The 16,043-nt window shown below is 39.2% G+C and overlaps 1 protein-coding gene across 1 annotated transcript in view; it reads left to right on the forward strand.

Annotated features, from left to right (window-relative positions):
• Window positions 1-16,043, forward strand: part of LOC144216133 (phospholipid-transporting ATPase IB-like) — a 194,503-nt gene that overhangs the window by 35,682 nt on the left and 142,778 nt on the right. The window contains exons 8-11 of the mRNA XM_077745421.1: window positions 1,136-1,205; window positions 10,535-10,662; window positions 11,729-11,840; window positions 14,747-14,912. Coding sequence (XP_077601547.1) covers window positions 1,136-1,205; window positions 10,535-10,662; window positions 11,729-11,840; window positions 14,747-14,912 — 476 coding nt within the window. The remainder of the gene's footprint in view (window positions 1-1,135; window positions 1,206-10,534; window positions 10,663-11,728; window positions 11,841-14,746; window positions 14,913-16,043) is intronic.

The raw sequence follows: 16,043 nt of genomic DNA on the forward strand, positions 1-16,043 counted from the left end.
GAATAAATTCTCCCAGGATTGATTTAAGTCTTTAGTTAATTTTCAGAGTTCTGGAAAACTTGATTCTGATCATTTTTGTCAGTTATCTCATTGTTTTATAGAGGAGTAAGTTTTTGGAACTTCTTACTTTGTTATACCACTGACATCCTTAACGAAGATATATTTTTATTTTGGGGTGTATGGTCTCAACTGGCAAAACTGATACAGATTGTTTTACTTTATTATTTATTTATTTATTTATTTATTTATTATTTCTGAGAGAGAGAGAGAGAGAGAGAGAGACAGCGTCAACAGGGAAGTGTCAGAGACAGAGGGAGACACACAATCTGAAACAGGCTCCAGGCTCTGAACTAGCTGTCAGCACAGAGCCCGACGTAGGGCTCGAATCCACGAACTGTGAGATCATCACCTGAGCCGAAGTTGGGCACTTAACCGACTGAGCCACACAGGCGCCCCCAGATTGTTTTACTTTCAACTTGATATTGCAGGGAATGAGATACAGTCAAAAGAGTTAAGACTGCAATGAAGACTAAGTAAACTTTAATGACATTTTTGTTATTCTTTGTGGCATTTCCCCCCAGATAACTAATTTTCATGAGTGAATTGCGTTTGGCATGGAGTAAAATCTGGCAAGGCAAATGCTTGTTAAGTCTGTGTTAATTTTTTAACTGGTGAGGTGAGATAGAAATAGAGAAGCCCATTTCTGTGGGCTTCTGCTCTGTCCGAAGTCATCCTAAAGATTTACCCTCATTATAAAGGCCATAGAGCCTGAACCATTGGGAACTACAATGAACGCATTTTAGAAAATAACAGAATTTTAAGTTTGACCTTAGTTGTGCTGCTGGCCTGTTCTGAGCTATATCACATCTCCTGTTCACCCTCAGCCATCTCTCTTTTTGAAATTAAAGAGTAATCACACAGCTTTTTTAAGGGTAGAAAGTTTTCTACTACAAGATGAATTTTAGGCTGGTGGAATCAGACTGTTAGTATCTCCTGGAAAAGTAACTGTGGTCCTTTCAGTTGTGAAGAAACCTAGAAGCCACTGATGTAAGTCCTGTTTCATTGTTAACATTATTGGGAAATTAGTTTCTTGGGAGAGAGATTGATTCAGTGTCACTTGCTTTATTTTCCTCAGTGAACCCGAGGCAACGTGTTATATTGCAACCAGTAATCTGGATGGGGAGACAAACCTAAAAATACGGCAGGTAAAGACACCTTTTTAAATCCCGATTTTATGCTTAAACTCACAATGTCAAGTCTTGTCAGGTACCAGTTATTTATTTTTCATGAAGAAAAGTACTTTACCACTCCTGCGTAGATGTAATGCATCCTCAGCAGTTATTTACAAGGTATTTTAAAAAATAAGTAAGAAGTAAGTAATATGTCACTACTATAAGAAAAAAAAATGTCCTATAAAATTCAGGTCATAAAGGATAACATGCCTTTGTGCATGTTGTTTTGAGGATATTTTTGTGAGTACTTTGGTAATATGACTACTGTCACGATAAATATCATAGTTATTCATCTAAATGAGCTTCGAGTGATCTTATATAACACTGCTTTTTAAACTCTCATTTGAATTACAGAGTAACTCGTGATTATGAATGGAAGGAGATAGTTTTTAACTTGCTATTAATGGAAAAAAGACATTGACCTTTAAGATAATTGAGCCTTGGGGTACCTGAGTGGTTCAGTCAATTGGGTATCCAACTCCTGGTTTTGGCTCAGGTCATGATCCCAGGATTGTGGGATCGAGCCCTGTGTTGGGCTCTGTGAGGAGTGTGGAGCCTGCTTAAGATTCTCTACCCTTCTCCCTCTGCCCCTCTCCTCTATTTGTGCGCTCTCTCTCTTCCCCCACCAAATAAATAAAATAATTGAGTCTTTGCTTCAGAAAGGAAGCCCCTCATTGTACATTTGACTATTTACATGTCTGCTAATCTTTTTTGCAAACTTTAGTTGGATCAAAAATTAAAAATATATATTTAGACTTTATTAAAGTAATATATCATCTTTGTAAAAATAACATAAATAATACAGAAGCTTAGGCAGTCTACTAAAGCCCCTCCATCTTCTAAATCACACCTTTATCCCCAGTACTAATTGTTCTGATAGTTTGGTTGTACCTTCTTCATTTTTAAAAATGCAATTATAGACTTCTGTTTCAGGAGAAATGAAGTAGACATGCTTTCTTCTATTTTCCCTGCTAAGTAAAACTAAAAAGTTTGGACATTACGTAGAAAACAAATATAAGGAGACCTTGAAAGAGTCATTGAAAAACACTGAAAGAGTGATAGAAGAAGGTAGATTGTGGGACCTTAGAAGCTGTGGAACAACATGGTGGTGAGTTCCCCGGGTTTTCCTTTTGCCTTCTACATACCAGGTTTGGGACTGAAGAAACCAAAAACCCAGAAAAACCAATGGACAGAGACCCCCCAAAAAGATGCCCCGACGAAAGCCTCCTTTCTCTAGTCCAAGGGCTGGAAGAAAGGCAGACAGTAAGACAGAGACTTTGACAGTGGCCACCCTACCCCAGCCAAACACAGAGTGAAAATACTGTCCCGCTCCCTTCTGCCAGCTCGGGCTGGGTGTCGAGCCTTGACTTCCACCCTTACCAGGCTGTAAGGAGGCACCCAACTCCACCACAAGGGTAGTGTCAGAGAAGCCAAGTAGGAAGCGAGGACTTTGATTTTGTAATAAGGGTGGCACTAAGGCGCTCCCCTTTTTTCACAGTGGAGACGACACGGACAGCAGCAATGGCGTTCCAGTCTCTTCAGTGTTGGAGGCCTGCTGGGGAGCTGGGACTCCCCCTCCTGGCCAGCTGCCCGCAGAGCCCAAGTGTGCAGCTTGTCTTCCTACCCCCATCTTGCAGTAATGAGGCAACACCCCCTTTGCCTGGCAGAGTGGTGTCAAAGGAAGCCACCTAACCCAGAAAGTTTAAATGATACCCAGATCTCCTGATGCCCCAAATGTCCAGATTTCAATAAAAAGTCACTCATTATACCAAAAACCGGGAGGCTCTCAAACTCATTGAAAAAAAAAAAAAAGGGCAGCTAATGCCACCACCAAGATAATGAGATGTTAGAATTATCTGGAAGCAATTTTAGAGGATCCACTGGGGGAAAAAAACTTCAATGAGAAACTACAAACATGCTTGAAACAAATAGGAAAATATAAGAAGTCTCAGCAAAGAAAACAGAATCTCAGCAAAGAAATAGATGACCCAATGGAAATTGCGGGACTTAAAAGTACAGTGAGTACTTAAGGCATTAAAAACTCTCAAGTGATGAGCTCCACAGCAGAATAGAAGGGAGAGAGGAAAGAATCCATGAACTGAAAGATAAAGCCATGGAAATTACCCGACTTGAACAACAGAGATAATAGGCTGAGGAAGAAAACTGAACAGAGCCTCGGAGACCTGTGGGGGTATAACCGAAGAGCTGGCAGTCATGACACGAGACACTGGAAGGGGAAGAGAGGGTGGAGCTGCAAAACCAGTAGAAGAAACAGTGGCTAAAACTTCACAAATCTGCCAAAAGACATAAACTGTAAATTTAGGAAGCTGAGTGAACCAAAAAGGATAAACCCAAAGAAATCCATACAAAGACACATTATAATCAAACTTCTGAAAACAAAAAATATTTCAGAGTAGTTGAGAGAAAACAGACCCTACCTGTAGGGAGAAGACCATTTGTGTAAAAGCAGATCTCTTACTAAAAACCCATGGAGGTCAGAAGGAAGTGGAATAACGTTTAAAAAATGCTGATCGGTAAGAACTGTCAGCCCAGAATCATGTATGGAGCAAACATGTTTTTCAAGAATGAAGAGAGAATGAAAACACTCTCCATTGAAAGAAAAAATAACAGAATTTGTTGCCACAAGACCTACTGTAAAGAATGGCTAAAGGAAGGTGTTAAAACAGAAAGGAAACCATAAAAGAACATAAGAAAGAAGGGATAAAGAGCATGATAAGCAAAAATAAGTCCAAATACAATATGTTTTTTCTCTTCAGTTTTCTAAATTATGTTTTATGGTTGAAACAAAAAGGATAAAATTATCTGACATTCTAAATGTATGAAAGAAAATATTTAAGATATATATTAGGAGAGGGTAAAGAGACAAAAGGAAGCAAGGCTTCTATATCTTATTTAAACTCATAAGTGATGACGCCAACTGTGAGAAGTTATACTTTATTATTATTTTTTTAAAATATTTTTATTTATTTCTAGGAGAGACAGAGAGAGACAGCGTGAGCAGGGGAGGGTCAGAGAGAGAGGGAGTCACAGACTGAAACAGGCTCCAGGCTCTGAGCTGGCAGTCAGCACAGAGCCCGACGCGGGGCTCGAACCCACGAACAGTGAGATCATGACCTAAGCGAAAGTCGGACGCTTAACCGACTAAGCCACCCAGGCGCCCCCCCGAGAAGTTATACTTTAATAATGTAGTGCCTGGAATAACCACTGTAATAGTTATACACTAAGGAATATACTAAAAAACACTATCAATAAACCAAAATGGAATTCTAAAAAATGTTCAAGTAACTGAAAGGAAAGCAGGAAAAAGAAAAAAATAATAAAGCAAAATCAGAAAAAGCAAAGAAAATAATTATATGAAATGTAAATGGCATTAATATGCCCTGAAATATTGGATTGGAATGGTATCTAAAGGATTAAAAACATAATCCAAGTATATGCTGGATCATATAAGTTTTCTATACAACTCACTTTAATTATAATGGTATAGGCAGGTTAAAAGTTAAAAAAAAAGAAAGAAAAAGACCTATTGTGTAAAGATTAATTAAAAGAAATCAGGAGTGGCTTTATTTTTTTTTAATGTTTTGTTTATTTCTAGGAGAGAGAGAGAGAGAGAGACAGCGTGAGCAGGGGAGGGTCAGAGAGAGAGGGAGTCACAGACTGAAACAGGCTCCAGGCTCTGAGCTGGCAGTCAGCACAGAGCCCGACGCGGGGCTCGAACCCACGAACCGCGAGATCACGACCTAAACGAAAGTCGGACGCTTAACCGACTAAGCCACCCAGGCGCCCCAGGAGTGGCTTTATTAATATCAAATCAAGGAGACATCAGAGCAAATGAAATTGCCAGAAACAGAAGGGAACATTTTTTATCATTACATAATGACAAGAGAGACAAATCCCCCAATAAGACACAGCAGTGTCCATGTGTATGCATCAAGAAACAGAGCTGCAAATATGTGAAGCTGAAATTGCTAGAACTTCAAAGGTAACCGACCAGTCCACGTCTTTGGTTGGAGTCTTCCGCAACCCTGTCTCATTAACTGACAGAACAGCCAGACAGAAGATTCTCAAAGATATAGAACTAAATGCCATCGACCAACAGGGTCTATTTGATGTTTATACTGCATTCAACAATACCCAACAGAATAAAGACACGTTCTTTTTGGTGCCCAAGAATATACACCAAGATACATAATTCCTGTGTCATAAAACAAGCCTCATGAAAATGAAAAGAATTGAAGCCATGGAGAATGTATCCTCCAACCATGGCAGAATAAAGCTAGAAATCGTGGCAAAGATACCAGAAAAACCTAGAAACACTTGGAAAAGATAAATTGGATAGCCCAATAGCTTCTAAGGAAATTGAATTCATAACTTAAAAATCCCCCCAAAAGGAATCTCAAGGTCCTGGTGGTTTAACTGTAATATTCGAAGAAACATGCAATGCATAGTTAACACTAATTATACACCGTTTCCTCTAGAAAAAAGAAAAGGAGGGAACATTTTCCAGTTCATTTTATGAAGCTGTTACTATTACCCTGATTCCCAAACCAGACAAAGACACTGAAGAAGAAAAAAAAAAAAAGAAAGAAAATGTTTCAATATCCTTCAAGGGTTTAGACACCAAAATTCTTTAAAACTACTAGTAAATAGAATTCAGTAATATAGGAAAAGAAGTATAAAGGTTTATTCCATGTAGTCAAGGCTCATTTAATAATTGGAAATCCATCCATGTAATCCACCATTTTAGGCTTAAAGAAGAAAAATCACATGATAATATCAGTAAAGGCAGGAAAAGCATCTGACAAAATTCAATGTCAATTCATGAGAAAAATTAGAGAAATGTAGAACTAGAGGGGAATGTTCTCAACTTGGTAAAGAACACCTACAAAAATCTTAGAGCTAATGTTAAAATCTATGTGACAAAATCGTAAGTGGTAAAAGACTAAATGCATTCCCCCCAGAAATGGGAACCAGGCAAGAATATCTGCTGACATTACTCTTATTCAGATAGCACTTGAAGTGGTAGAAAATGCAACAAAAAGAAAAAGAGGCATACATATTGGAAGGGAAGTAACAAGATTGCCTTTATTTGACTTTGACATAGCTGTCTACGTAAAGAACTTGTCTATCTAGATTCCCAAGGAGTCTAAAATAAAATGATGTGTTTTTTGCAAGGATGCTGGATACCGGATAAACATACAAAACCACTTTCCTTTGTGTACCGTGGCAATAAACCTGTGGACCCTGAAGTTAAAAAAAAAAAACAATACCATTTATAAGCACTTAAAATGTGAATTAGGTATGAATCTAACAATATAGACAGGATCTTAATGCTGAAAATTTCATTACAATGTTGATGAAAGAACTTAAAGAAGACCCAGATAAATGGAGAGATAAACAGTGCTCATGGATTGGAAGTCTCAACACAGCAAGGATACTAATTCTCCCCAAATTTAATACAAATTTAATGGAACTCATTGGAAAATCCCAGCAAGATCTTTTGTAGATACGGATGACGTTATCCTAAAGTATTTACAGAAAGGCAAATAAACTATAATAGCTAAAAAATTTTTGAGAAAGCATAAAATGGAAGGAATAAATCTGCCTGATTTCAAGACATTCTACAACTACAGTAATCAAGAGTGTGTAGTTTTGGTAAAGGGATAGACACATAGCTCAATGCAACAGAATAGAAAACCCAGAAATCGATCCATGCAAACATGCCAAGCGATTTCGTCAAAGGCGCAAAAGCAGTTCTTTAGAGAAAAGCTAACATTTTCAACAAATGGTGCTGGAGCAATTGTACATTCATAGGCAAAACAAAACAAAACAAAACAAAACAAAAAGCCCCCAAAACACCAAATAAATCCTTGACCTAAGTCACACTTTATACGAAAGTTATTTAATAATTCATCATGACTTAAATGTAAAATGTAAAACTATACAACTTTTAGGGAAAAAATTGGAAAACAATCTTTAGGATCCACAGTAGACCAAGATTTCTCAGATTCAGTATAAAAAATGTGATCCAGAAAAGGAAAAATTGATAAATTGGACCTCATCAAAATAAATAGCTTTTGCTTTTGAAGAAGATGAAGACAAGCTGAAAACCAGGAGGAAATATTTGCAAACCACATGCCTGACAAATGACTGGTATCTGGATATATAAAGAACTCTCAAACTTTTCATTTAAAAAAACCCAAACCAGGGGCGCCTGGGTGGCTTAGTCGGTTAAGCGTCCGACTTTCGCTTAGGTCATGATCTCGCGGTTCGTGGGTTCGAGCCCCGCGTCGGGCTCTGTGCTGACTGCCGGCTCAGAGCCTGGAGCCTGTTTCAGTCTGTGACTCTCTCTCTCTCCTAGAAATAAATAAAAAACATTTAAAAATAAATAAATAAAAAAAAGCCAAACCAGTAATGAAGTTCTTTGTAATATTTTCCCAAGTGGGTGCAGTATTTTTAAAGTGACCATCAAAGAGCAGGGACTTTGTTTTTGTTTGTTTGTTTAAACTATTGAATCAACCCCAGCATCTCAAGCACATGCACATATTGAATAACATGCATTCAATAAATATCATGATGAATAAACCAAAAAATAAAATAATAATAAAAAATAATTTAAAAAAAAGCCAAACCAAAATGGGCAAAAGAGACAGAGACATTTCATAGAATAGGATATAAAAATGGAAAACAAGCATATGAAGGCATTTTCTACATCATTAACCATTAGGGAAATGCAAATTAAAATCAGAGTGAAGTATCACTACACACCTATCAGGATGGCCAAAATGTAAAATAGTTCCAACATCAAATGCAGGTGAGGATGTGGAGAAAGTGGATTATTCATACATTGCAGGTGGGAATATAAAATGGTACAGCCGCTTGGGAAAACATTTTGGCAGTTTTGTATAAAATTAAACACACAACTATTATGTGACCCAGTAATTGCGCTATTCCAGAGAGGTCAAAATCTATGTTCACACACACAAAAAATGGTTTATACGGATGGCTATAGCGGCTTTATTAGACAGCTGCCCTCTAGTGGATGGATGTTTGTGATACATCTATAGTTATTTTTGTTTATTGATCTTAAATCCAAACATCTTACTAAATATTCCTACTAAATTCTTACTAAATAGTCCTACACATTTCTATAATTTTTAAGTAAAGCAGATAGGAATTTTTTGGGTGATAAATTCTTTCTTTAAAAATTGGGTTATTTTTGTTGTTTGCTTTCCAATTATCATACCTAATTTCTTACCGCTCACCCCCCCCCCTCCATCTTATGGCAATACCCAGAAAGTCCTGAACAGTTACAAATACATTTGATGATAGAGCCCAGTCTCTTCTTGTTCCTGACTAACATGGAAGCAATTTAACATTTTATAGTTAAGTGTGGATAGTTGCATTCCATTCTGGTAGATAACTTTTACCAACTTTGCAAAGTTGTGCTAAGAATTTTATTTTTCTAGAGTGCACATTAAACTCTTACTAATTTTCTCAGCCTCAATTGATATGATAATACTTTTTCTTTTTTAAAAAAATTTTTTTAAATGTTCACTTATTTTTGAGAGAAAGAGACTGAGCATAAATGAGGGAAGAGCAGAGAGAGAGGGAGACACAGAATCTGAAACAGGCTCCAGGCTCTGAGCTGTCAGCACAGAGCCCGACGCGGGGCTCGAACCCATGAACTGTGAGATCATGACCTGAGCCGAAGTCAGATGCTTAACTGACTGAGCCACCCAGGCGCCCCTACTTTTTCTTTTTAAATTCATTAATATATCATTCTTGGGCATCTGCTTTTGAGCTTACTGGTAATATGTATTTTCTTTTTCTGGGAAATATTTGTTCATGTTTATTCATCTTTCTATTGGGATATTTGTATTTTTTATTGGTTTATAGGATTTCTTTACATATTTAAATATTTTTTAAATGTCTTGTTTATTTTTTGAGAGAACATGAGCAGAGGAGAAGCAGAGAGAGAGAGAGAGAGAGAGAGAGAATCAAAAGCAGGCTCTGCACTGACAGCGAGCCCGATGTGGGGTGTGAATTCAGGAACCCTGAGATCATGACCTGGACTGAAGTCGGAAGCTCAACCGACTGAGTCACTCGAGTCCCTCATATTTTTTATACCAATTCTTTGTCAGTTATATGTGTTATAAAAGCCTTCTCCCCGTTGGTAACTTGCTCTTAGATTTTCCGTAAGACATCTTTTTATTAACAGAAGTGCATTCAAACTCTTTCAATGTATGTTTCGGAGGGTCAAAACTTCTAAGACGTTTGGATGCCTGGGAATATTTGCATTAAACTTTCACATTTGTTTGATATTTGGAAAGATGCAACATTCTAAATTTAAAGGTCTTTTATTTAGATGATTAAAAGTCGGGGCGCCTGGGTGGCTTAGTTGGTTAAGCGTCTGACTTTCGCTTAGGTCATGATCTCACGGTTCGTGGGTTCGAGCCCCGCGTCGGGCTCTGTGCTGACTGCCAGCTCAGAGCCTGGAGCCTGCTTCAGAGTCTGTGTCTCCCTCTCTCTCTGACCCTCCCCTGCTCACGCTGTCTCTCTCTCTCCTAGAAATAAATAAAACATTTTTTAAAAAAAGTAAAAATTCACTGTCTTCCTGTATCTCGTACTGATGTTAAAAAGACTGATGGCAATTTGATTCTTGTTCTCCTGAAGATGATCTCCTTTTGCTCTCTGTAAAGTTGAGATCATATCGTAAAGAGACATTCTCTAGATCAGTGTTTCTCCAGTGTGCTCTCCAGATCAGCAGCATCAGCATCCTTTTTGAAATGCAAATCCTAGCATTCCACCTCAGACCTACTGAGTAAAAAAACACCCTGGGGCTGAATCTCAGCAATCTGTATTTTAAGGAGACTTGCTCGTGAATCTGATGTATGCAAAAGTTTGGAGTCCTTATTCTAGATCCTTGCTGCTCTCAGTGTGGTCCAGATTTTAGGAGCATCAGCTACAGCCATAAATGTGTGAAATGTGACATGTTTGGCTATAGTTACTACACTTTCAAAACTTATTTTCATGTAAAGATGATGAGCACTTGACTTTCCTACCTCTTTGAACCATGTTAAAATGATTTGCAAAATACTGGTATGACAAAGTTTTCTAACAAAGTTTATGTTAAAGTTTGAGGTACCTTATCATCTGGTAAGTGCAGTACATTTTGGACCCTAATTTCCAGAATTTTTTTTTTTATTAACTGCTAGGGCACTGAACTTTGCCATTAAGGTTTTATATCCATTTTATTTTCTTTTGACTTTATTTTACAGGCTTTGTTACAAACCGCTGACATGCAAACAGAAAAACAATTGTCAAGCCTCTCTGGAAAAATAGAATGCGAAGGACCTAATCGTCATTTCGATACCTTCATTGGAACCTTGTATCTAAATGGTAAAAGGTATGTATCATCTTTCTCTTATCAAACATCTTTTTTAAATGGGACATAAAATATGGCAGTTTTTGTTCTCTCAGTTTAATAGTTTTTCATTTTTTACTTGATTTTGCAATACCTAAGGCATCAATATATTGTTAAAAAGATTCTTAAATATGAGAGGAAAATGTATGGCATTTTTAAAATCAGTATACCAGCGTATGCGTATGGAAAGGCTAGAGAAGTCGGGTCTAAGTCCCCCCTGCATAGAAGCACTCAGCACATCCCTTGGGGTAAGTTAGTGGGAGGAACAAGGTTTTGAAAGTCATCCAAGAAGAGAAGCCACTAGGAATTCAGTCCGATAATAAGGAAGGATTTTTCCTAATTTCTGCTCCACTTCTGTTTAGCTTTCACTTAAGACTTTTATGGAAGCATTTTTTAAAATGTTTGTTTATTTTTGAGAGCAAGTAAGAGAGAGAGAGAGAATGAGCAAGGGAGGGGCAGAGAGAGAGGGAGACACAGAATCTGAAATAGGCTCCAGGCTCTGAGCTGTCAGCACAGAGCCCAATGTGGGGCTCAAACTCACGAACTGTGAGATCATGACCTGAGCCGAAGTCCGATACTCAACTGACTGAGCCACCCCAGCACCCCGGAAGCATTTTTTACATAGTGAGTCAGTCCAGTGCTGGAGGGGAGGAGGCCAGGAAAACAAGACAACCACGGCTTGCTTCGTGTGCTCAGAATGACCACATGTAACCTTTTCTATTGATCACCAAATTGGGAACACACAAGTATTTATTCCTCCATCCAGTCTTCCTTGACAGTAAGTTTCCTAGTCACCCTAGGTTGTGAGAGATATTGTTTCTCTAGAATTTTTAATCAACATATCATTAGGTTAGTGAGAATTGGATGATAAAACAATTTTTTCCCATGCTCTTTGTATGAAGACGTATTTGTTTTTATTGCTATTTCCCCCCAAAGTTGAACCTGAAAAAAGAAATATGTATGAGGTGAAAGCCTCGGCTTGCTTTACATTGTGGAAATAAAAGGAAAAACGTCTTGGTAATTTATAACTGCTCTTCTTTCTTTTTAGCCCGGTTGCAGTCGGACCTGGTCAGGTCCTGCTAAGAGGTACACAGCTTAAAAATACCCAGTGGGTCCTTGGCATAGTTATTTATACTGGATCTGAAACCAAATTCATGCAGGTAAAATAGTTTGTGATGACTGTATCGCCTCTAGATATTTTCCTTTTTTATGAGGGGAGGGGGGTTCGCATCGTATATCTCTTGCATTTAGGACACTCATTTCTGTTTACTAACCTGAAGTTTGAGGGGAGGTCCGTATTTCATTGTAGTCTGTATGACTAATAGAAAGATGATTTTGGCCAAAATGACATTAGAAGTTCGGTGTAAGTTACTACTCTCACCTACCATTCTTCCCAATCTTTCAAGAATCCCTCAGGGTGTCCCTCAAAACACCTGTTTTGGTCTCCGAATGTTTTGCATGTTTATTATCCTCAATACTTTGACAGTAAGTCTCCCCATTATTCTACCTACTAAAACACAACATTGGCTTTGACTGCTTCTTGCACAGTATGTCTTTGGCACCTATGTAATGCCAGACGCTGTGCTATGGTCTTGGGGTACAGTAGGGCACGGGGCGTCTTTCCTGCCCTTGGGTTACTTGCAGTCTGTCAAGGAAGACAGTCAAGGTAACTAATAGCAAGAGGTCACTAAGGAAGGCGAGTGTAGGACGCCGTGTGTTTACACAGGAGCCCATCCAACCTGACGTCGAGGCTGCTGTGGGAAGTACCATGCAGATAAACTGAGGCCTGAAGGCTGAGTAGAGTCGATGAAAGGGTCAAGGGCATGGGGAGGTTCAGAATGAAGGGGAGGCAGGTAGGAGAGCGCTGGACCAGGAACTGCATGTGTCCAGCGGCCCTCTGGGGAGGGCTGCTCAGTGTGACTTCGGGTAAATGGCAGACGAAGAAGGCATGGCGTGGGGACCGACTAGTTTAAGGAAAATCGGGGCGCTTGTGACTGAGGAGCTGAACACATTTCCTTACAAAACTATGACAGGTCAGTAACCTTCCACTCTCTGCTTCCTGATTTCTTGTCTCATGTTTCTTTTTCCTCTCATTCTTCCTGCCCTGGGGTTGCAGCCGGCAGTAGTGCATTCATGTGTAAGTGTTCCTTACACTCTGTATACTAAAAACCCCGATCTAAGACAGTGATAGAAACACGGCCTATCCACAGACAGACTTTGTATTTGGACCGTGAACCAAGAGCAACACAGGACCCACATAATCACGACCCGTGATTCCACTGTAAGATGCACAACTCACACACGACACGTTTCTGACTTCGGCGGTCTTCAAATGATCATGCTGTATGGCGTAATTGTATACCTGCTAACACAACACTGCAGCTCAGATTTAAATGTCTACTGTTAATTTAAGGAGGCTACTCCATTGTCCCACCCCCCTGGGCCCCGCTCCGGGGATAGTGGCTCCTCTGTGCAGCAGCTCACGAGAAAGTGCATCCTTCTCTGTCACGTTACTTTGTGCGTGTAAATCATTGCTTATTATACACGCTGATTGTGTCATGTCAGAATAACAAAATATCTCCACTTGGGCTTTTTCATGATGTTAGGAAAGAAAAAACTGGTAAACGTAAATATTTCCTTACTGAAAGATTTTAAGCACAACACACTTAGCTGAAAACTATTCTATGTTGTATAACATTTGAAGACATTACTGGTACCGGTTAACAAAAGAGAAGGTATGACATTATTGCCTTGGAGATATTATACATAAGTGTATATATTGTATAAATTATAATATGTACACATATATGCACAGACATTCTCTAATAATATACTTAATGCAGTTAAAGCTAGGATTTCAATTTTTATTCCTGTGCTTTGTAAAAGAGCTGAGTAATTTAGATTACTAACTCATATTTTCATAATTTTCAGAGTTTGAAGATTTATGCTTCCACACTGAAAAAAAATGTAGGGGCACCTGGGTGGCTCAGTCAGTTAAGTGTCTGACTATTGATCTCAGCTCAGGTCTTGATCTCGGCGTTGAGAGTTCAAGCCCCTTGTTGGGGCTCTGTGCTGGGTGTGAAGCCTACTTAAAAAGAAAATATGTGGAAATGGTAAATTTATTCTGGCAAAGTATGATTGAAAAGTTAAATATCTATATCTGTAAGTATCTATATGCTTGCCAGTTATATATGTTATATATAAAAACGGTTAAATATACATACATTTGCCAGTATTTTAATAGACCTATGCAGACAGTTATCAGAAATATATGGGCAAGTCTGAAATGTTAATAGAAAGTTATTATTTGAAGCTCTCACTGTATCCCTAACCCAGAGCTTTGGTTTCCCTAAAATATACATGTATTAGAATAGTTATTGGACTGGCAAAATCTTTTTAAAAATTTTTTTCAATGTTTATTTTTGAGAAAGAGAGAGAGAGAGAGTGTGTGTGTGTGGAGCGGGCGGAGGGACAGAGAGAGAGGGAGACACAGAATTTGAAGCAGGCTCCACACTCTGAGCTGTCAGCACAGACCCTGACGTGGGACTCAAACCCGTGAAAACCACAAGATGAGACCTGAGCTGAGGTTGGACCCTTAACTGACCGAGCCACGTGGGTGCCCCTGTACTGGTAAAAATCTAGAATACTTCCCCAGCAGACTCAGATGAGAGGTACCTTTCCATGGTTTTCAAATCAGAAATAATTCAATAACTATAAGTACTAAAGCCAAGAAATTAGTACAGTCTTTTTAGAAATCTGTACAGAAGATCACCTAGACTGTCTGATTTACCACATTTGATTTTTTAAAACCCCTAGAACCGTGGGGTGGTGGATCTGTGTGAACATGTCCTCTGGGAATAAGTAAACAACGCTCCGAGGACTGGAGTGGGAAGCCATGTCATCAACAACATGGCACCCTTTCAGGGTCGATAGTTACGTGGCCGAACCGTATTCTCCTTCCCACCTGCTGGGATTTGCGACCTCCTCTTACCACAAATAACACGCACGCGGTCTACTTCCTTTGGTTTTCATCCTCGTTGGTGTGCGTACGTGTGCTGTGGCGCAGAATTCCATCAAACTGCCCCTCAAGAGATCGACTGTTGAGAAGGTGACCAACGTGCAAATCCTCCTGCTATTTTTGCTGCTCCTGGCCATGTCCTTGGTGAGCTATGTGGGAGCCATACTCTGGAAGGAAGGGCATGGAGGAGACATTTGGTACATCGGGATGAAGGGTAAGTGTCCGAGGGTGTCGAGAAGCTACCGTCTGAGGAATCGTAATGCTTTTAGAGGGACTTTAAACACTTGGTGCCATGTTTTTATTTGAGAGGGAAGGCCCTCGTTCTAACTGGTAGTGTTTTGTCATTGTTTGTTGTTGCGTTTTGGGACCCTGAGGATTAGTGAGTTTTAGAAACAGAGCGTTTCCTTCTTAAGATGTTTCTGTGGGTGTCACATCATCTTGGCATTCCTGAATAAAGGGGAGAAGAGGGGGCCAAGGCAGAGGAATGAGACTGTGAGATGGGCACGCAGGGCCTACGTCCTTGGCTCTGTCACTTAGCCACCTGGAGAACTTGGACAAGGCTTTGGACTTCTCAGAGCAATGCTTCTCTCATTTGAAAATGGGGATCATACCCACCTTACGGGGTTAGTACCGTGCTCTGTATACAAGGAATGATGCCCCCAAAATGAGGACAGGGGTCCCTGAAGGGGATTCCATCGTTAAATTGACCAGAAGGTTGGTAAAAGATTTAAAGGTAAACTGATACTTGGCCGTTAAAAGTTCAGTCTTTTTTTTTTTTTTTTGCTTCTGTCTTTCCATGTTTTCACAATTAACCACCGTATATGTTTCTCCTTTTCTCATCTGTCAACTGAGGTTTTCAAATTGTTCTAACGTCCCTTGAGCAGATCTGTCTGGGAGCATCTTAAAAATAAGGAAGCTAAGACTTTGTAGGTTGGATCAAAAAATTAAGGATTCATTCCTATGCAGCCTGGGTTTCTAGATATTACGTGTCCAGTTTTTATCTTAAGCTTTTAGATTTTCAGTGATTTCAAAAAAGCAATCTCAACTTAATGTGCTTCTTTAATTTACCCTAGCCCAAGACTGTGAATATTATCTTATTTTGAAACAGACATAAATTCTTACAGAAGTCACTGACATTTTGATGTTGATACAACGTGTCAAATTCTGCATACCCTACAAATGACCTTTTCTTCCCTTCAATGTCAGACTTCTTGAGACACAGCCCTCACTGTTTCTCTTTTCTTACCTCTTGGTCCCTCTTGGGTCCCTTTCCATCTGTTATCCATTTCAACCAGTCTACTGGAATTGTGGCTCAAGGTTAGGAATCAATTCCTAATTGCCAAAC

This window comes from Crocuta crocuta, unplaced genomic scaffold, assembly GCF_008692635.1.
Source record: "Crocuta crocuta isolate KB4526 unplaced genomic scaffold, BGI_CrCroc_1.0 scaffold258, whole genome shotgun sequence".
In the NCBI taxonomy this organism is placed as follows: Eukaryota; Metazoa; Chordata; class Mammalia; order Carnivora; family Hyaenidae; genus Crocuta; species Crocuta crocuta.